This window comes from Amblyomma americanum, chromosome 1, assembly GCF_052857255.1.
Source record: "Amblyomma americanum isolate KBUSLIRL-KWMA chromosome 1, ASM5285725v1, whole genome shotgun sequence".
Classification (NCBI taxonomy): Eukaryota; Metazoa; Arthropoda; class Arachnida; order Ixodida; family Ixodidae; genus Amblyomma; species Amblyomma americanum.
Window position 1 is genome coordinate 191,832,530 of NC_135497.1, and position 23,208 is coordinate 191,855,737.

The following is a 23,208-nucleotide window of genomic DNA, read 5'->3' on the forward strand; positions in this document are numbered from 1 at the left end:
ACGAAGCAGCAAATACATGCTAATACTGCTGCTCTAAGGGGTATTACATTGTTAATATCTTAGGTCAGTACATGGCACTGTCCATATGCTAGCTTTCATTTTTTTTTGCATTTCTTGCTAAACTCTCGAAAACATGAAGAGAGGCAACGAAGTTTCATCCTTACCTGGCAGTGGTAGTAGTAGTGCGGTTCTTTCCTGTCGCCAAGCGCCGACGGCCCTTGGGCGATCGGCGGCTGCTTGAAACCTTCTTCTTCCCACCTGGAGAAGGTTGAAAAGCGCACTGTGTCATTCATACCTTACACCAAATATGGCTGCTCTGCGCACGACACTCAATAGCACACATTGTGTTAGGCAAAGTGAACCGCCTCAAGGCATGCCACAAGAGACGTTTGCCAGGGGAGACGTGAACAGATCGCTAAGGAACGACTGTGACCGCCTGGAACAGCTTCTACCATGTTCTTGATTCTCCGTGGTGTTTTAGGCATGTTATATTTATTCTATGTTGTCTTATGTCTTGGGCGCGTTACGCACGGCACGTCGCTGAAGCGTGCGGCTTGCACAAGGATGGTCGCAGGCGCATAGAGACACACCATTCAATGCTTCGCTGAGTGGGCAGCCAGCTGCTCTAACTGAACTTTCGGTGTACAGTCATGGATAAGTTTGCGGAATGCGAACTCGCGGAAGAAAAAATTATTGCGGCGCGGTTATTCGCGGCAGGTCAAAGAAATGCATGGAAGCGTGGGGAAACATGCGGGCTCCATCTGCTGAAAGAATACCATCTGACTGGCTAGCGAGGCCACGCAGATATTATTTTTTCCCCCCGAATCATCATCCCGCAAATTTTTGTCCGTTACTGTACACACAGCAGTGACCGTGCCAAGGATGACAGGAATAAGGACGTGCATGCACCTCACTCAGGGTACGAGCTCGCATCGGCCTGCCTGAATCAGTGGCAGCCAAAATGGAATACGTTATTGTTAGTAAATGTGAGAATATGGGAATGCTATGGTATTTGGACTCTTTTTGGCATTGTCCATGAAGTAGTACGTTTTGTATTTTTGTTCGCCAACTTTGTGGATTGTGATCTTTTCTCACCGGTAATACAATGGCCGTGGACGCCATATCCTCATGAAGGACGCTCGTACGTACCTCGGCGACGGATAGTAGGCACTGTTCGTGGCCGGCGTCGACTTTTTGCTTGCTTTCTAGTCGAAGGACGGGTGGTGGTAAAGCGTGTGCGGTGCTCCTTCGCCCTGGTCCTGAGGTTCCGGTGTGAGATTCTGGCTTTCTTGCGCCCCTTGGCAGCCGCTTTCCTGGAGCTGATAACTTTTCTGGCAGCCCTCATTCGGTGCACAGTTATCATCCTGCGAGCTGCGCAATGCGCGCGATGAAAAAGAATTTTTTTTTGCATTTTCGCGGCACGCCGCACTCGCAACACTGGACACAGAGCACCGCCAAGACTCTCCAAGCGTTACGAGCTCTTCCAGTCTCCGCGCCGAGAACTGTGATACAAAGAGCGCGCGGAAAACAGATGCCACATTCACAAAGCTTTTCGTATAACGCAAGACAGGCCCGCGACTGACGGCTCCTTGGCCACCGTATCGTCGGCTGTCGTGACTTGCCGGTGTAAGGGCACCCGGTCAATAATTGCAGGATCTCACACCCGACCCAGCGCGTGAATGTTATCCTAAAATGTAAGAGTTGTGCCTTCTTAGTTTGTGTCGTGCCGGAGAAAATTAGCGGATTTTTTTTGTGTTGTGATATGCGGCGAATCATGCGCTATTTTTTTTTTTGCGAAACAGACATGCAAAGAAAATAGTTAGCATTATGGCTAAGCGGACGGAATCGGACCGTGTCGAGGATTTTCCATCGGAAATGGGATTAGAATGCAATAGCGAAACTCGAGTTTTTATTTAAATAAGATACATATTTTCCTGCTTGAAGATCAAATAGATCGCTGCTGTTCTCAGTTTATTCATGCGGTAGGTTCTGGGAACATTTCTTTTTGTTCTGAGTGGAGGCTCGGTAGTCCACTGTGATCGACTTTGATCAGGAGTGTGGAAGGCACGGCTGCACACGCGCCTCTCCAACACGTAACTGTGTCTGGGTGACGCAGCGAACTTTCTGTATCAAGTCGGCGCTTGATATTTCTGGACTCCTATAGCATCAGTGCCTTTACCTCGGCCTCAGTATGGCTTTGTAAAGCGTTACCGTTGCGCACGTTCGGGCCAGTATGGTAACGCTGACGCACCGCTACGCAGTACCGTTTTTCATGGTCACACTGAGTTATTGGTGTTCGTGAAGGAGGCATAAAAGATAGCTTTTTGTTTTTTTGTATTTAAAAGCCTCCATGACGTTATGCTCAAGGTCAGTTTTCACTGTGGCAAATGGGATCCCTGAACTAAGGGCTTTACTTCCCGGAAGGCCTCCCTGCAACTTCATTTTATAATAAAGATAATTTCTCTCTCACTGCTGACATTGCTGACATTCAGTTTGCATTGACTTCGGCTATTGAAAGTTCCTGCAGGGACTGCCGCACGGCCACTGAAGGCTATAATTCGGCTACGCGTTGTCCAAGGCCAAACGCTGATAAAACGGTCGTTTCGTGTGCACCCTGCCCTCTAGACGACACTGGGAAGCAAGATAGTTTTCAAGCCGTAGTGAAGGTTTGGCTTCGAGAAGTCGTCACAGTCAAAGTTTGTAAGACGCAAGTGCACAACACAGGCGGTGCTTCGCAGCCTAAAATGGTGCCATCTGAGATAATTAACAGCAAGATATGCGTTGCCGAGTATGTTTCTTTCTGTTGTCTAGTGTTGCGTGGACAAAAATGAAGTTTTCCTATATACGCGGCTAGTACTTAATGAATGCCGTGGATTAGTTTACTCTGCTATACGCGATGCGTAGATTAATTGGTTATACGAAGAATTCAGAGAAGGAAGATGTGCGCTGAAAGCATTATTGCATTCCTCTAGTAAATAGAAAGTTGAAATCATACAATAAAATGCGTTCGGTGGATCCTATAGATTATAGCGTTTTAAGAAACAACTACGTATTTTGGAGAAGCTGAGCTCGCTGGTTATCATTACATATGCACGCCTGTGCTTGAAACATATCCAGACACTGACGAATATTGTTCTAGACGCAGGCTTTTAGCGAACAACCCTCGTTGGTTATCTCTTGCTGCTTGTTTCGTAAGCTCATGTAAGTAGAATATGAACGCAAACCATGTTCTTGAAATCTGAAGTTTATTAAGAAGAAAGTTTATGCTAGAAACACGAGCTTGCTAGGGCAAATGAATAACTAGGAATTTTCAATGCACTGAAGATGCTTCTGATTAACATATTGATAAGCTTAAGAGTTCATTAAGATTTACCGCCAAGACTGAGCTCCCATTTCAAATTGAGTGTTTTGCAACGAAGTGTGCAAGGTAAAAGGGGCGTGCTGCTGCTTCAACATAACAAGGCAAAAGCATCCGGGGTGTAGCCCTTACCGCGCCTCAGCGCTACCATTAAGGCTTTCTCTTCTTCATATTCGTGTCCTTGTTAAATTGTTCTGCATAATTAAGGCTACAGTTTGCTCAAAACTGCAACGGACTGAAATGCTTGTAATTGTTCGTCGCCGCGCCAAATGTTAGCTTCCCTGATTAGTTCAGCTGGTTGAGGGGTTGCATCGGGGAGGCGCTGCTTCCTGAGGAAGAGCTGGTTTTTTTTTAAGCTGCGAATATTAGTGATGGCTGTTGGCTCTTCTAAGTATATTCGTTCAGAAGGGCGTTATGTATCTTGTTTGTATTACTGAGAATGTGCGGCAGCGACAGATATATAGAGGTAACTGTGATGGCATATTTGAGCTTTACATTTCCTATCTTTTGCGCCGGGATTCCGTGAGCGTTCTTAACTTCCCATCGCAGTCCCCAAGTGAGCCTGGCCACAACAGCCACATTTCAACAGAGGCGAAATGCAAGAACGCCCTTGTACTGAAATTTCGATGCACGTTAAATAACCGCAGGTGGTGGGAAACAATCTGCGGCCCTCTAAAACCACTGATGCTCAGAATCGTATCGGCTACATCAATGATATCGTTTCTGAGTAATAATTTTCAGTAATTCACCCAATAATTTAATTAGTGTCTTTTTCCCCAACGGGTCCAATCTTTCTAATGATTTCTTTATCATAAGGGCGTTTGCGCTTCAGAGACATTGCGACAACCAAATCTGGAATGCACTATGTGAATAGCAAGGTCGACGCGCATACACTGGTGGGCAGGCGCGTGAGATGCCCTGATAGATTACGCGCTCTTGATGCAGTGAGTCTGTGCCTTCATCGTGATAAGCTTTGGGGCCGCTTCGTTGAGGCAACTAGATCAATCTCACATGAGTTTGACCACGCTGCCACTACGGCAGAGGATGACGGTAGTTGTATTTCGAGCACACTGATGGTGACAGTGGCAAAGCGCAGATGAGAAAACTATGGTTATTTTAACGAGTGACAGCCCTTTGTACAAAATTACGATTCTGTTCTGCATGCATATTTCCTAGTGAGTAAGTGAGTGAGTGAGTGAGTGAGTGAACGTTTATTGAAGAGGGTGACGGCTGGAGCTCAGTCCAGGGCTCCGGAGGCTAAGGCTCCTCCTCCTTAGCCCTTGCTCACTTTGTTTTGTAATTTCAAGAATCCCATCTTACTTCCCTCTCTCTACCATGTGATCGAATATGTCACTCCTCGCAAGGCTGTCAAAATCTGATGGACTACGAGCGTCACTGGATCCCCATAAACAATGCGCATATTCAAGGAGCACGGTGAAGGCGTACCTGTGCTGGCCGCTGTGACCATGGCGTCCTTGTGAGCCGAAGCCTGTTCACTCTCAAATCCGTCCTGGCCGAGATCCAGGCTGTTGATTTTCTTGTTGGCGTTCGCTGCGGACGAGAAAGGTGTCGGGCATTGCCAGGTCTGGCCTAAGGTTGCTAACGTTTGCGCGTCTTCAGAGGAGCCGAAGCGGCGTAGTCTCGGGAAGAGGGCATGTTTTTGATGCCTTGGGACAACTGAGCCGCTAAATGAATATATTACTCACGCAGTTTTAAAGCTAGTGACTAAATGGCACAAGCGAAATAATGTGCATACAAACTGAAATTGGTTTACATCCGTGAAAGCGGGGGCAATGTACCAGCCATATATCATTGCATGAGGCGTACTGTGAGACATTGCTCATATAAATTGTAGACTTGCTAGAGTCTTTATTGTTTCTATGGGAAATAGATCCAGAAATGGCTCGAAAAGTTTCCTTTTTTCATTAGCGGCCCGGTTTAAAATTGGAGACAGAGTCCATTCACAGCTTTTGCAAGTGAAATATATGTTTCCGCCATAGCACTGAAAAATATGACCTTTCGATTTGGATTCTCTCATGAATATACATTATAGCATTGGTGTTCTCATACAGCAACATTCATGCCGGAGTTGAGCTGACGACTCCGAGTAGACACACTGTAGGGCAAACTGGTGCGTTGCTGTGAGAAGACGAAGCTTTAAAGGGCGGCACTGAGAAAAGAGACGAAGGGGCAAGCTCTGACGCGACAGCGTAAATATTGCTTCCAGCGTAGATCAGTATTGCAACGGCAAGCACATTTGAGAAGAGACGCATTCGTCCTCTTGAGAGTTAGGTAATGTTCAGATAGCCTGACCGGAGCAAGCGGTCCACACTGACTGGGCTGAGATCAGCAACACTTGGCGGCTATTTCAGAACTTGCCACCGCATTGTGTCATCTCACAAGTTCCAGACAGAGTTGCGACCACGGCCACAGTGAAGACGACAGCAGCAAGCACGGCCAGCGACACCAGGAAAGATTTGTTCCCGTGGACACCCAGGAACCGCAGGACTGCGAACCCAGACTCCTCGCTGCGCGGGAGCGATGGAGGCAGGGGAGAGTTGCACCACGAATAGAGAAGCTCCGTTGAGCAAGGAGCAGGCATCAAGACACATTACTGCTTGAAGCGGCAGCCATGTAAACGTGATCCCTTGCACGGTGCCACAGCGGCTATTGCGACGACTGTAGCTATGTTATAGGTGATTATGCGTGGGCTTGGCGTAAAATTCCGCCTTCGTTCACCAGAAATGAACAGTGAATAGGCAGCATTGTTTTATCAATTCGTTAAGTTAGACTGTCTAGCTTACAGCGTACTATCGCGATGGAAAGTAAGAACGAACAACGCTGCGCCTGCGTGCTCTGCTGTTTGAATGTCTTTTGCTGCCATCGAAGTAAAAGCGCGATAAAAAAAAATGCCAACAGCGGAGCGCCTATTAAGGCTCCGCTTTGTTCGCGTTTCTGTCCATCGCCCCTGGACTTTCTCGTTTCAGTGAGTCTGCAGGAAAAAGACCGCTACGTGGCCTTTTTTTGTACGAGGAACCTATGTCTAGCTTCACCTTCAGCAGACAAGGACACAATTCCTTGCTTTATGTGCGAAACATGAAAGGTACATAGACATGTTTTATGTAATATATTTCAATATTGTTATATACCACAATTTTTTTGCCCTCCAGTTTATTAAAGATACCAAAGGGCAGCCAGTACGAACCTTAACGATTAGGCAGCAAAAGAAATGCTTCGTCGTTTTATCCGGGCTTGTTAATATTCGAGGCTTGCAGTTTCATCTAAAATAATTCATTTTTTTGGAGAAAACTGAGATCTATACTCAATAGACTCGAGCGCACACGCCAGTAGTACGGCGTACACCGACGCCCATAATTCGGCCTCTGGTCTCCGCCGTGCCATATTAGCGGTGAATGAATGTTAAAAGGACAATCACGTTGCTCTGAGTGACACTGAATTCTATTCGTCATCTTTTAGTTTGCGGTGGGTTAATGACATCCTAGTCGAAATCAAGAGGAAGAAATGGGCCCATGGGCAGGGCATGTAATGCGAAGGCAAGATAACTGCTCGTCCTTGAGGGTAACGGATTGGATTCCAAGAGAAGGCAAGCGTAGCAGGGGACGGCAGAAAGTTAGGTGGGCGGATGAGATTAGGAAGTTTGCGGGGATCATACATTGCAAAATTAATTTTGAAAAGCAATTTAATTACATTAAACTAATTACTTTCCTAGAAATATATCAAAAGTAACTAAATTGCATCACAAATAACTGCTCTAAAATTAATGACGTTACTTACAATTACCTCACAAAAAATAATGAATATTGCTTTTAAATTAATTTTTAGTTTAAACGCGAAAAAGCTGCGCATCTGTCATAGTTCGTACAGAATTTTCATATTGCTGTGTGCATCGCCACTGAGCTTCAAAGTGGGCACCAGAAATTTGCCCCTCTTTCATTAAAGGTAGCCCTAGTCCATTGAACAGCCGCTTTACTGATCTAGATGAGGTCAATTTAATCGCAAAATTTAATTGCTCGCATCACTCCTGAATCAGAAGCCAATCGTTCATTGCGCAGTATGGACCCATCCTCTTGATTTTGAAGGATTTTTCGTACACGTAAACAGCGGGAGTGCATCGACTGCCTGTTGACGCTCATCGTCGCGGAAATGCACCAGGGTGCAGACAAGCCGCCATTTCTGCTGTTAAATTGACTTGTTCTGGAGGTACGTTCGCGGAAAAAAATAGCATGTCGTGGTGCCGCTGTCGTACACATTGCCCTTGAGTGAAAAATAGGGCTTCATATCCAGCGTACAGAAACTAGTTTTCATAGAACTCACAACCAAATTTTTTTTATGTCATTTGAGACTTGTCATTGTGGCGACGTGACAATATATATATATGCAGCAGTCTGGAGGGAGCTACTCGCTCTAGCACTCGCAGTGCGTCTCTGGGAAGGTGCAATACAACATGTCATGGTCATGGAGCTCTCCCGGAGGCCCTGCGGCGCGTCTGTGTATGCTACCGTCCGCAGTGCTGGAAAATGCGTAGCAGTCCTATTAAGTAGACTCCTTACCAACGCGGTGCCGATGCGCGCACGCACATCGCATCTCGTCCGCGTGCGCCGCTTCTCCGGAGTGCTGGCTGCTGCTGGCCGCGTGTTTTTCTTGCTTTGTAGCCACTCAACCCCGCAAACGCGAGGCCAGAGCATGGCCGATACAAAGAGGAGCACGGAATCATTACTGAGCAAAAGTAATTTGGCTAATAATCACTGGCTTTTGCATGAAATTACTGCTCCAATATAATTCATTACATTACTTAATTACTAGCCCACAAAAGTAATAAAGTACAAATTATCGAGAGAAGTAATGCATTACTGTAACTTCATTACAGTAATTCAATTACTGCCATGTCTGGCGGGGATATGGTTGGCGCAGTTGGCAAAGGACAAGGTTAATTGGAGAAACATGGGAGAGTCCTTTGCCCGGCAGTGGGCATAGTCAGGATGATGACGATGATGATTATGATGATGGCGATATTAATGATGGGCCCTTAACAACAAAGATACCGCATCGCCGCATTCACGCGTTGAGCAATCCGTGTAACAGTCTCTATGTCCGCGCGCAAGGTATACAGGCGAAGTAGTCAAAGCATGCACAGCGTACCTGTGCAGTAGTTCAACATCTTTGGGGCAGCTGAGGCGCTCGGTTTGGGTGCTACCCTCAGCATGAAGCTCGACCTGGGCACTTCGCGACGGCAGGTCTGGGTCCCAGTCGCTGAAGCCTTGCTCGTGGGACAACAGACCGCTTGCGTCGACAGCTTCTCTGCGTCAGGTATGGTAAATAATAAAGCTGGAGTAAATAACTAAAAAACTTTAATTCGCTAAAAAACTAACCGTACTGAAAGGAAACAGAGAAATTAATAAAACTGGACCAGAGTTTGGTGAAGTAATCTAAGGATACGGAAGAAAAAAGCTGGAGGGGACGCAGAAGCTCTGCTTCAAGGGTATCATTGTCTATACACCTGCCATGGTGGTAAATTATTGTTTTCCACCTGCCACCTGTCACGGTTGGCAGTTTGCTCACAATCCGGTAGGCAAGTTGTGATTACATCACAAGGTCACAAGACCTAGTTGGCCCACCTGCCACTTAGGTTGCTTCTCTGGGGGGATTTTTCGTGCATTTTTCGCTCATGGCCAACGACGGCTACAGCGACGCCGATTTTTCTGTGATACGAGACCCATAACGCTAACGCGCTAAAAAAATAATAATATTGTGTAGTTCACTGCACACCGGGATAAAAAAAAAATCAAGTTAAACAATTTCTCGGGCGGTTAACTCAAAGGACTCTGGAGCTTAAACAGGAAGCTCTGTTTTACTGCAAAAGGTGACACCCTGAAGGACGAGCTGTTAAGACTCCTGGCGTCTACTTGCTTGCGGCTAGACGAGAATATAGCACTGCGAATGCCAGAAGCCGATGAGAAGCAATGCCCGAGAACTAAGAAAAGACGTAGGAATGTGCAGGGACGGAGCTCCGGGATACCATAATTAAGTAACCTTCGACTGTGATCGCAAGTCGTAGGACGGCTGTTGCAGGAAACGGATGCGAGTTTGCACCGTTACAAGGAAATTGTACGCGCGCGCAGTAAGGACGACTCAGCCTTACTGCGACGTGTCGCCTTGTCATTAGCAGCGTGCGTGACTTCGAGTTTAGACGGTAACAGTAACATTTTGTGCCGTTTCCAATTGTTCGACTGCTAAGAGAGTGCGGAGGTCAGGTTTCCAGCTTGCGTGTGTACAGCTGCAGTTCTTGTGGCGAAGTCGTCGTGGTGTGCAGCGTTTGCTTTTATAAAACACTTTTCTGGTGGCAGCGAAGACGTTCTGCCATTAAAAGCTCCAAAATAATGTTTAAAGCAACAAATGCTATCCATATTACGAGCATATATGGCAAGAATGGGAGCTAGTTGGTTGTTCATTGTGCAGGGAATCGCGCTAAACTGGTTACAAGACGAAAGGAAAAAATACACGAAGGAACTAAAGTTTAACATAAGCGCTTAAGATTAGTACTGGCTTCATCGGGCAGTGTACGTGTCGCTGTACCATACCGGCATACTGCGTCCAGAACTGACTGAATGGTTATTTCACATCGTCCGTATATGGCGGGCTGCTTTGCTATGAAGAATGCGTATTGGTTTACAAAATCAGACTCAACTGTAGGCTCTATGACAGGCTAATGATATCGCCTGAAGGCCGAGTGGCCCTATGGGAACGCGAAACCTTCCTGTCGTAATTTTGTCAATTTTCACGCCAATTTTGCCTACTATGGTTAATATTGACCAACCTTCTTGTAAAACAGCGTCGGAATGAAGATACCACTCAATGGGACTAAAAAGGAAGCACGCACGTGATGAGTAGGGTAATCGGTGCGCCCTGTGAATGAGAGATGGTGCTTAGGAAAGCTACTTCTCCAAATATGCAAGCACGAACGCATGAAACAGCTATCGTAGTAAGGGCGCGTCTTGCTTTGTGCCCGAGAGCAGCGCAAACGTCGGCATAAGGAGCGAAGCAGCGTACGACGCTGTCACTAGCTTTTTCACTGTCCCCTCTCTTTTGTGCGGTTTGCCGACGTGAAGTGCGCATCAGCTGCCTGATATCCAGAATATGATGCCATACCCTATGTCGGAGAGAAGGGCTGCAGTGTCGTGTTGCCTGAACGGTGATGTAGGAGGAGTTGTCGGTGACCTAGGGACCTCGGACAAAGACCATGACTGGAAGCACAGTGACGGCGTGCTGGTCGTTCTCCGGAGCCGCCCACGTCGCGGCGCGTTCGGGCCGGAGAGCAGAGGCAGCGGGGAGGACGCCCGACGGAGCGACCTCGAACTAGAGGAACGTCGCATGGCGTCAGGCGCCGAGACAGGCCGGACTGAGGAGCAAGCAGCGCGTGCGCACGCGGAGATCTGCATGCCTCTTTCACTTCACTTGCGAGCGCTAACTGGCGCGCATAGCAGGCATCGTTGTGAAAAAATAAAAGCGACAAAATGACAACCGAAAGGAAGACGAGACGTGCGTATCTGATGTTGTTGAAAGCCAGTAGCAACGACGATGGTTGCGATGTCAAGGGCAGCACTTTTTTTGAACGATGGAATTGTGCACCCAGACTTCTACCTCTTCGTTGTAATCACGTTCCCTTTCAGGGATAGTGCGCATGGGGCTATGCGCCGGAGAAAGACCGAAAAACTTGAGACGCCTTGATTTTCGTCATTAGCTTACCTCGGACGTCATCGCTGAATGATGCCAAAGGTAGAGAGCGTGGCGATATGATCAAATTCTGGTCGAGGAAAGATGTCATAATAAACAGCAAGTATTTCTCAAGGATTTGGCTAATTGCTGGTAGAATAGAAATCGGGCTATAGGATCGACTTTATCTTTTTGTCCACTCTTGAAAAGAGCCCTATCAATGGCTGTCTTAAGAGCAGGGGGAATTTTTCCCGAGTCGGTTAAAGGATTCAAAATTACAAAAAAAATACCGGAGAGAGCATAAAAGTTTCATTTAAGTATGGCTATCGAAATACCGTCGATGCTGGGAGGTTTCTTTGGCCTGAACCCAAAGGTGATGCTGCTGAGTTCTGTTTCTGTTAGTTTTGGAGAAATGCTGGTGCTGCGAGCGAGTTGATAAGTGTGCATGTATCACGAACTGTATGCTCCACTGAGTGTGACGCGGCCGCGAAGTGGTCTTCGAATGTATTGGCCAGATGAAGATGGTCATCGTGAAAGACGTCAGCGAACAGCACTTAAGGTTTATTTTTAAGATTCCTTCGTAGGTTATTGACAATGGACCATGTCTTGGCACTGTTGTTTGAAGCTTTTTTGAACTCAAGGTAGCGGCGCTTCGATGAACGCAGGAGTGCATTGACTTTGTTTCTTACACTTTTAAACTGGGAATGTAGAGATTCATCTGCTGGGAACGTTTAGAATGTTTCAAGAGTAGGTCTTTAATAAATATTGGAACTTCTATAGTGTGTCTCCATTTAGCCATTTCAAGTCATGTCTACTCTTCTTGAGCAGACGTTCTGTGGTGCCCATGCCTGGAAGCTGACGAACTTTGTTATACCGGAACATCAGTTATAGCTTTCAGTAAAGCCCAGTCAGTCTCTTCTCAGTGTGTCTTGTTGCTGATTAATAATAATATTAAAACCAATAATAATAAGTTTTATTGCACATAATAATAATAATAATAATAATAATAATAATAATAATAATAATAATAATAATAATAATAATAATAATAATAATAATAATAATAATAATAATAATAATAATAATAATAATAATAATGATGATAATAATAATAATAATAATAATAATAATAATAATAATAATAATAATAATAATAATAATAATAATAATTATAATAATAATAATAATAATAATAATTTATTTTGTCACCATCAGTACGAAATACAGGAGACAGGCCGGTCTAAGCCTTAAGATGGCTTGTAGGACTGTGCCTAAAAAAGTACATAGTGACAGAAAAGTATGACTCATGCGCATATAAATAATAATAATAATAATAATAATAATAATAATAATAATAATAATAATAATAATAATAATAATAATAATAATAATAATAATAATAATAATAATAATAATCTTTATTCTCGGTGCCCAGGAACAACCCTGAGGTCTCGGTGCTGGTACATCATGCACACACACAAAATGTACATTCATTTCCCCACAAAAAGAAAATAATCAAGTGAAGTAATACAGTAGCCAAGGCGATAGAATAAAAAGACATATCAACTAGACCTCTGCCTTAGACAAAGCATGACAGCGAACAGAAAGCAAATAGCCAAATAATGAAAACAGCGTGAACAACAGGAAATGAAAACAGCTAAAACAGGCAACAGACAAATAAGAAACAGAAACAACAAAGGGAATGAAAACAAAGAACGACCTAGCACAGCAAAATACAGCATACAGCACAATACAATCAAGAATAAACCAATCCAAATGTGCGAATATAATAATAATAATAACAATAATAATAATAATAATAATAATAATAATAATAATAATAATAATAATAATAATAATAATAATAATAGAGGTTAGAAATTCAAAATATGGCTGACTATGTAAAGCCTTACGTGACTAGGCCCGGCAACGCCATAAACTTGCTGGAACATTGGCTGATCAGTTGAAAATGTACACAAGCACTTACTGCAAAATTTCTTGCCAAGTCAGAACAATATATTACACAATTTCAGAACCTTACCAAATTAATGAACATAACATGTCATTGTGTTTACTTAGCAGGGAAATAAGAAACCAAGTTCTTAACAGATGCTTTAATGCACTCAATGGAGTAGCCGCTAGCACTTCGCCTGGAAGTCTTGCCAGTTATATTAGAATTATTGCCATATTCCACGTTACATTTTCAGTTACAGGTTTGTCAAAGCCAAAAATGGCTTGAGGAACTAGACCTAGAAAAACATGGTTAAAAAACTGGGTTTTAAGAAAACACAAACTGAAAAAAAAATAAACCAGAAAAAATTGTCACACATCAATTTTGGTTCCAAGAAATGGCAAAAAAAGGCAGAAACAAAAAACGGGAATGCTGGAGAACAATACAGTCATTGACTATATATGTACAGGAAGTATCATAAGCGCAAGATTACGACAGACACAAGAAACACACGAAATGGACATCAGATATTCAATATTCACACGGAATGCACGTTGGAGAATCTTTTAGGGCTAGCGGGAAAAAAAGGACAATATGCATAATTGCGGGGAAGGTATACAATGACTAATATCGCGGCACAAACATAGACAATACCGAGAAGGGGAAAAAAACAAAAATACTATCAAAATTACTTTTACAACTTTTTTAGCTCATATTTAGTCTGATAAGAAGATTTTATCCGCAAGGTTATTGAAAATTTTCGGCACGTAGGCACACCTCCTCGCTTGGTCATAACTAGTAGAGCTGAGCGGTAAAACATGACGGTGTGTGTTGCGTAGCACTTTGGGAGACGCGCATCTTGTTTGAAAATTTCAATTCAAGATATGTTTTAAAGTAACTGTCTGCTTAAAAAGTGATTCAAAGGGCGGCAAACCTAACGACTTAAATAAATTCTCTCCAAGGGCTCTAGAAGAGTTATAAGCATGCTTTTTAAAATACTTTTTAGTATCCTTTTTGTTTGTCCCTCCCAACAAGCAGGACAGAGTGCAAAGAGAGTAATCCCATACCGCAGCAAACTATAAGGCAGAGCATGCGCGCTATTTTTTAAAAGCGGCCGTGGAACTAAGGATTTCACGTTAAGTATAATTTCGGCCACTCTCTTTAGTCGGCCGCAAAGATAGGCTAAATAATATTTCCAGATTAGACCACTGCCAAAGAATTCACCGAGACATTTTATTGTATCTATGTATTCAGTGGGACCACACTTACACGGGGAACTGTTGTGAAGGAGTAACGATATATCAGTTATTGCAGTCATTGGGGATTTCTAAAGCATACCATTTTATTCTTATTTGCTTTTACCGTCAAGCAGTTCTCGTCTAACCATTTCATTGCGGAGCATGCGCTCGCCTGCAATAAGTGTTCTGCGGTCTTGTAGTACACGTGCTTCTTCAGTAAAACGGTGTCATCAGCGTGTAGGAAGACTCGGAATTTTGTGGCAGTTGACGGGAAGAGGTTCATGTACAAGTTTAAAAGAAGAGGAGAAAGGATCGAACCTATATCCTAGATCCAAGTCACCCAACTTAACCGCTTACATAAATGGATAAATAATCAATGAAATTGTATATTCGAAGCACAAGAAGCACTATGAAGTGCATCAGGCAAAACACATGATGTTCATACGAAGAAAATAATGGCTGGCGGTTTAGCATTGCTAAACACGAAATATTGTGCGAAAGCACAGCGCTTTGCGGGAGGACGCATCCGCCAGGTACCTGAATGCGCGCGACTGAGGTGTCCACTGTCCCAGTGCGCCAGTTATACGCGTCATACTTATACGCGTCATACGCGTCATACGCGTTATACTTTTTCATCGTCAATGCCAGTTTACCCAATGTACGCCGACGGCATGTGCCCCTGTGCTGCGCTTCTGCAGCAATGTTGTCAACGGCAACGCGTATACTGCACTAGTGCCATGTTTCTGCTAAAACGTTGTCCACGCCAACGCATGCAGCGCACATCTCTCTGTCACTAACGCTACAAAGCTCAAACCGCGAATATTAGTTTAATAGTATTGTTAGTTGATGAAGAAGGCGATGAGCAATGCACAGCGCGAGAGTATATATGTTGCAGTTTAACGCGACGGGCGTTCGGCAGCGACTATAGCCTTAAGCGCTCGAGCGCAGTGGCCGACAAAACTGAGCTATTCGCGCTGCCGCTGGTTCGAATCCCAGGCGCGCATATCTGTTTGATTTTTATTTATTTCACTTGGCACAAATCCACGAACATCGCAACATCTTGCTCGAGGTTTACCCATCGGAACAGCGCTTTCGCACTAATAGGAATAAAGAGGGGAAACACTGTTCGCTTAAACTGGCTCGCGTAACAACTAGGAGGAATAAAAACTTTCATTGCCAGCGCATGACATACTCACTCCTCTACCACAAGATGACACAGCACGAAAAAGAACAAGCAGACACTTTAATCAGGAAGGCTTTCAAGACGGCCCTAAATCTACCACGAAATACGTCAAATGAGAAGCTCCTCAAGTTGGGAGTCCACAATACGTTTGACGAGCTAAAGGAAGCTCAAATAGGGGCCCAAATGTACAGGCTCCAGCAGTCAACCACCGGCCGAGCGCTCCTCCGAAGGCTGGGCTACATAAGTGAAGAAGTGGAAGATAGGGTTGCGGACATACCTGATAACATTCGCCAAACACTCAGGGTGTGCCCAATCCCTCGCAACATGGACCCTAATCTGCACGCAGGGAGAAGGGCTGGAGAGCAGAGTATGTAGAAAAGCACTTAGCTGAAAAAACAAATGTAGTATACGCAGATGCGGCTTTGCATCGATGGAACAGAAACACGAAGGAACACAGAGTAGTATCGGTGCTGGTGAACCATCAAGGGGACCTAGTCACCAGTATATCACAGAGCGGCTGCAGAGTATCCGAGGGGGAAGAAGCTGCTGTTGCGCTAGCAGTAGCTGAAGGATACCGCAGAAATAAATCGCTCACAATAATCACTGACCACAAAGAAGCATGCAGGCACTACACTAATGGTAGGATCAGCAAGGGAACGCTACTCATCATCCTCCAGGCGGGACCCCCGAACAAAGAAATTCAGCACAAAATTTTCTGGGCGCCGGGGCACACCGGGGTGACTGCGAATCAGATGGCCGATGATCTAGCTCGCGAGCTTACCAACCGAGCAGATACATCAAGTGACCCTGAGCCCACCACAACGATGGAACCCTCGTACGCGGAAATCCTAAACCACTACAGAGGACAGAGGATAGCGTATCCTCCACCACACCAGCTATTAACGCAATATGAGGCAGTCGGTTGGCGTAGACTGCAAACAGGAAGCTTTCATAACTTACACATACTTCACAAAATGTTTCCGAACCAGTACGCGGACACATGCAAGTGGTGTCGAGCCACCCCCACTTTATACCATATTACATGGGAGTGTAAAAACAATTATTCATTCCATAAACTAAAAGAGCCCAATGCGGAACAGTGGGAGAGCCTGCTCACCAGCAGCATGCTGGCGGTCCAAAAAGGACTGGTCCAGCATGCGTATGAGGTAGCAAGACTCAGTGGGGCCCTGGAATAAGGGCACCACCCCTGGAAGACTCGGAACTTCAACATGAAGACACCCGGGTCCCGCCGAATCGACCAATTTTTGGCGCCAATAAAGTTTTTTTCTCTCTTCTCTCTCATTGCCAGCGCAGTGCCTAAAAGACACCGTCAAACATCGAAAAAGGCATTCGTTTGACCGGACTCATTGTCTTTTAATTTTTTTTTTGAAAAAGGGGGGGGGGCGGTTCCTGTGCTGCCTGACTCAGCTGACGCGAAGCCACTTTGTTCTCTTTCCGTGCAGCGCGTCTGTTCGGCTGGGGCTTTTGAGGTTACCGCTATGCCTGACAGCGCTCAGATCCCTCAGAATATACCCGTATGCCAAGAGCCAAGAACTCAGCAACGCAGTGGCGTGATCCCTGGAACGCTTTGTTCCTCCTCATTTTTCGTCTGTCAAAAGGCGACCCGCCTCTGAGATGTATAGTTAATTTCGATAAGTCCTCGTTAAGCGCCGCCCAGCTCAAAGACGATTAGAGAGCGGCGCGGCGGTGGGCGCTGCGCAATCCGTCCCGCTTTTGAGCTGAGAAGGCTCTTCGTCGGCGGGGCGGCAGCTCTTAGAATGCGGCCCCGTTGAAAAGCCTGCGAGGCGGCACTGCCTCGCTGCGGAGATTGATATTAACGCCCGCTCTCTAATTGGGACCCCTTCAAGTCACATGCGGCTGCGCGTGTCTCGCTGCGACTGAAGCTTCTTTCCGTGTGCACGGCGCTAGACGCTGTTAGGCACTCTCCGCATTATGTGCCCGCCGCACTGTCTGTCGTTCCTCGGAGCCCCCAGAGATCCCCAGAGGATCAAGGACGAAAAAACTAACCACCTCGAAATGAAATCTCGACGCTTGATGAGCTAGCTTTGCGGTATTGAACGCCATTCCGAGCCGTAAGAATGTGAAGACGGTGGCTAACTGTCTCCCTTTTTTACCATTTACACTGTTACTGAGCGCAATAATAGCAGGGAAGGCCGCTTCGTTCTGGCGATGATTGTCGGTACTGCTTACTGGCCTCCGCGGAAAGGGATGACTAATCCATGAAAGCATGAGATGACGGCGATCAGATGGAAAATTTTTTTACCTTCTATTCTTCCCTTCGTCACTTTCTCTTCACCTTTATTTATCGCTCGCTCAGTAATTCGCTTGAGATCAAGCCGGCGTGAAATTGGTTCGTGGACTGCGTGGTCGTTTGCAAGCATAGGGGTGATTTGCCGGTGCTGCTCATCGTACAGCGAAGCGTTCTTCGCTCTCCTCGGCCATCTCTTCGCTACAGAGCGTTGTCAGCGGTAGCGGACAAAGTGCGCGTACGTAAGAGTCACGTCCTTTCTGTGCTGAACGGAAGAGGAGGAGAAAATTGGCCAGTCAAAAATCAATCAATCAATCAATCAATCAATCAATCAATCAATCAATCAATCGGGTGTTTTGTTTTCGTCTGAATATGATGGGGGTTGGCCCAGGCAAAAAGTGGAATCAATTTCCCCTTGAAACAGCCTGAGCCCCCCGTACACAGGGCTTTCATCTTAAACCATATATGCCTGAACTTGGGGAAATTAAGGAAAGTGATTTATTTTCCCGTAATATTTGCTTCTGGGACCACAGAAAGCAGAAACCTTTTATTAAAAAAATATTTTTCTGTGTTTCTGTAGCCGTCCTACATACAGGACGCTAGGCACATATATTACTCATTTTAATGACACAATTTGAACCACTTGACATGGACTGCGATGTCACATTTTTCAGGAAGAGGGGAGGAGGAGAAAATTGGCCAGTCAAAAATCAATCAATCGGGTGTTTTGTTTTCGTCCGAAAATGATGGGGGTTGGCCCAGGCAAAAAGTGGAATCAATTTCCACTTGAAACAGCCTGAGCCCCCCGTACACAGGGCTTTCATCTTAAACCATATATGCCTGAACTTGGGGAAATTAAGGAAAGTGATTTATTTTCCCGTAATATTTGCTTCTGGGACCACAGAAAGCAGAAACCTTTTATTAAGAAAATATTTTTCTAACTGTGTTTCTGTAGCCATCCTACATACATGACGCTAGGCACATATATTACTCATTTTAATGACAATTTGAACCACTTGACATGGACTGCGATGTCGCATTTTTCACAACATGTGGTGGTCTTCCCATGACAATGAGCACACCTTCTTCGCTTGTCTTGAGGGATCACTGTACGGTCAATGCGGTCAAATAGGTGTTGGATTTCCAGTAAAGATTGCCGGCTTTTTCCACGCAATGGCTTGGAGCCATAACTCTTCATGTATGACATCGCTATCGTCCTTCGAAATTTGAGGAGCTCTGTTTTGTCCGTTCCCATTCTGTGTAACTGGAATGCATTATTCACGCATGCATCTACTAGATACGTCACGAGTGAAGAATACCACTTCCTTCCTCTAATGCCTGTCCGGTACTTGGAAATATTTTGGTCTATTCTATCAATTCCTCCCATGTTGCCATTGTACCTCGAAATCAAGAATGCCTGCTTTACCGTGACTTTGGACCTGTCCTCTCTTGAATATCTTTTTACCATTTGCGTCGGTTCGACCCCGCGAGCATTTGAGACGTCGGTAACTGTGCTGTTGTCCTTCCAGCGACATACGCTAATTTCAGATTCGGCGTCAACTCTGTAATCGTAGAGGCCTCGAGCCTCACTTTTCATTTCTTTCTGCATAAAAATTGGACAGTTTTCTTTTCGGTTATCCCGCACAGTGCTTGTGCACTTGATACCCATTGACGTAAGCATTCTAAGAAGTTTTAGACTTAAGAAGTTGCCGAAGAACACATGAAAACAGTAATCAAGCTTTTCTTTGATCCTGGACACCATTTTTGTAACAAGAGATCCTCCTAGACCAAGCTTGTTTTTATCATACACATTTACCCCATTGCTCCCTTGGTAGGGCTCAACAGAAAGCAAATAGCCCAACGGGGTGCAAACGCACCACAATTTATAGCCAAACCGAATTCGTTTCCCTTTCATAAACTGCTTGCTTCCATGCTTTCCAAAGTACTCACACATGTTTTCATCAATGCTGAAGCAGTCTAGTAATGGAACATACCAAAGAAACCGTTCATTAGAGCCTAAACAATGGTCGCAGTTTTTGAATTTGTCTTCTTGTACTAGGTTGTTGTTGTCAGCCGCATGTAGGTTTGTGAAAATGGCTTAAAATCAGTCACGCCTCTTTGAGTTCGCGACGAGATCATTATCAGAATCACGTGAGTTTTCCCACAACATGCGACGTCTTGGAACCGGCACAAAGCCACTGAGAAGCAGAATGTCGAGAAAACATCTCATCTCATTTGCGCTCGTGTTCGACAACCAATTCTTCTGTTGTGCATAGGTGTTGGTGTTCTCAACAAGCAGGTTGATGACTTCATCGTCGGAAAGTTTTTCAAATGCCTCTATTGGAGTTAGCGGTGCTCCTTCAGCGGAGTCTGAATCACACGGGTGGCGAGTTTGGAAACTCGCGTTCAAGTCGCGCTTCTAGAGGCCCGTGTGCTGTGCGATGTCAGTGCACGTGAAAGAACCCCAGGTGGTCGAAATTTCCGGAGCTCTTGACTACGGCGTCCCTCATAGCCTGAGTCGCTTTGGGACGTTAAACCCCCATAAACCATACAATATTTCGCACATATATATATATATATATATATATATATATATATATATATATATATATATATATATATATATATATATATATATATATATATATATATATATATATATATATATATATATATATATATATATATATCGCAAATATACGATAAAAAGAAGTGCGTCAAGCAGTCGAATGCAGTCCCAAGCACTAGTAATGCAAATAAAATTGAAGCCGTAAACACATGTCACGAATGTCTTGCACACTGCAGGTATCAGTACGAACATTAATCGAGATGAGCTTATTTAGTAGTACCAGAACACGATGGCGCAGCATTCATCACCATATTTAGTGCGTGAGAAGGGGATGCACCAAAACTCAGGATTTCTAGAAGCGTATATGGGATCATTCGCCTTTGGACCATATACATTTAGAAAGGTATCATGGATATGGTGAAGCGACTTTTAACAGTGCGTGGATAAATAATATTGTCAGTGTTTCGGAATTTCGACGATATTGAAAACGGTAAACAACTTGTGTGTGTAGGCTCGGTTTTCTACATATGCAATAAAACGAATCGCTTTCTTTTGCAGCAGAAATAGTTTTTTAATATTTGTCTCTGTGGACTGCCGCAGGACAAAAAAAAATGTAACTGACATAGGGCAAAAACACCGCCTTGTAGATTCCGAGTTTAATTCGCACTGGTGAAAGGGTGCGAAATTTTGCAACAGCACTCGTGCATTTTGAAAGCTTAGACACAACACTGTCGATATGACATTCCAGCTCGAATTTTCATGGAAAAAAGCTCGTAGTGCTTAAACAGAATCTGTAACCTTTATAGTGGGGTTCACCATTCCACATTCTTTTGTTGTGGAATAAATTTTAATTTCAATTTGAAGCCAAGGGCATGCTGAGAGGAACGCCTCTGCCCTCTTGCATTTTCTTTTATTGACTGTCATCATCCCCGACAGCATTCAGTTCAAATACAGAGCGCGAACGAACAGTAAACGGTTTGTGCTCCATAGCGCTTCGTGTGATCACTCATTTTGCCCGTAGCTATGGTTCCATTCGAATTTTTAAACGCTCGTGGGCATGATGCCTCGTTTGTCTGAATTACACAATTCTATGGGGAGACTATCAGGTTTAACAGGAAAGGCCACGTATAGGGAATTCGCACGGTCAGTGGTCGTTGGAGGTTTCAGCAGCGAGGCCAGGAGTGCGAGTACATCCACTGCTTGGGCCTCATGCCCGGCGGCTCTTGCTGTTCGTTGTTTTGCACGATGTTCAGGCGCCCAAGTATAGACAGTCGTAAGCGGGCGTTTATGCCAGCTGGTTCGCCATACTACTGCTGTGGATTCCGCACGAAACAGCCGTTGCTCTGTTTCTGTCGAAAATGACTTACTGAGCGCTTTAGGGCACTGCATACGCCGCGAACAGCCGGTGCTGTCTCTTAACAAAGGTTGTCTCAAGCGTCTTACTTAGGCGCTGCGCATCAGATCCGCTGTAGTAGAAATTTATGTCGCCATTTTAGCGGTAAACTGATTGGGTGAGGTTATTTTGCCTATGCTCTCAAAGTACCTCACATGTGCAAGAGGTTGAGCCATCGAGCATGTTCAGGAGTCAGCAGCCACCTCCTAGCCACCGAACGGAAATCATCGCACTGCGACAGGGTCATGCAGCCGTATTAATCTCGGAGCAAAAGCGTTCCTCATTCGTCGGACCATTAAAATTTGCACCTACCGCGGAAATGGTGTGCTATAAAAATGCTTGCCTGCTTTGCAAGAACCCGTATATCTGAACGGCGTGTCGGGTCGAACGTGACGATAAATATCGCAACGCGAGAAGCATTTTTATTTGGCTACACATTGGAGCTCCTCGTGCGACTCAAAAACACGAGGAGAGGCACAGCGAATGCTCTCACTGCGCACATCTATGATTCTGAGATGATGGAGCCTGATGCGCGGGTTCCCAAGCGCAGCGGGTCCCCCATGTCTCATTCGTCGTCTTCTCCACGTACCCAGCCCAAATCAAAGAAGCAACAGCTTGGCTCCAAGCCCAAAGATACCATTTTGGGGCAGGCAGCTGCTGCTGCTAGGCTTTCGCAACCATAGCGTCGTTGCGAGTTCTACAGTGGAACTGTCGCTGTATTCTTTCAGCTTCCACAGATTTACTCTGCATTTCTACCCATCTTAATCCAGATGTCATAATTCTGCAAGAAACCTGGCTTTCAACCGACAAACATTTTCATTTTTAAAAATTACCGTTCATTTCGCCTAGACTGCCAGTCAAGAGGAGGTTGTTTACTAACTTTAGTGTCTTCAAAATTTTGCCACAGGGCTAAGGTATCTTTTCAACAAATGTCTCCTGACTGTGAGATTTTGGCATCTACTTCCTGGGTGCTCTTCCTTTTTCATAGCAAATTGTTATTTCCCCTCTGGAGTACAGGATATTAGACCTCTGAACATGTTACTCGCTAACTGTAAAAACCCAGTTCTCGTGGCTGGCGACTTCAGTTCTCACAATGTGTCGTGGGGTTTTAGGACTAATCTATGCGGCAAGCGCCTTTGGGACTAGGTTTCTGATCTCAACCTTATGTGCTTAAATTCAGGATCGGCCACTTACCTTCGCGCACAGACTCATTCTGTTTTAGATCTGACGTTCACTAGTCCTGGAATTGGCGAAACGAATTGGTCGACTGTTGATAGCGGCACCTCAGGTGACCATATACCTATTCATTTTGATATCATATGTCGTGTAACTCCGGCGTCTTCTCAGTTGCGGTCACATGCAAATTATGACAGATTTCAGACGGCGTTGCGCTCTGCCCTTGCTTCAGTGTCTAACATCCCCGAGGCCCACCAGTCAGCAAGCATATGTCTGGCTATAGAGGAAAGCCGTAAATTGTCGGAGTTCCTGGTGAGGCCAACAAAAGGGAATTCTTCTA

At 45.0% G+C, this 23,208-nt stretch overlaps 1 protein-coding gene across 2 annotated transcripts in view; it reads right to left on the bottom strand.

Annotated features, from left to right (window-relative positions):
• Positions 1-10,777, bottom strand: part of LOC144094331 (uncharacterized) — a 15,275-nt gene extending 4,498 nt beyond the window's left edge. For both annotated transcript variants that reach the window (XM_077628305.1, XM_077628297.1), the window contains exons 1-6: positions 10,526-10,777; positions 8,519-8,677; positions 5,759-5,886; positions 4,805-4,909; positions 1,150-1,371; positions 165-258 (exon numbers count right to left, since the gene is read on the bottom strand). In XM_077628305.1, the coding sequence (XP_077484431.1) occupies positions 165-258; positions 1,150-1,371; positions 4,805-4,909; positions 5,759-5,886; positions 8,519-8,677; positions 10,526-10,749 (932 nt within the window). In that variant the 5' untranslated portion in view covers positions 10,750-10,777. The remainder of the gene's footprint in view (positions 1-164; positions 259-1,149; positions 1,372-4,804; positions 4,910-5,758; positions 5,887-8,518; positions 8,678-10,525) is intronic.
• Between the last annotated feature and the right edge of the window lie 12,431 nt (positions 10,778-23,208).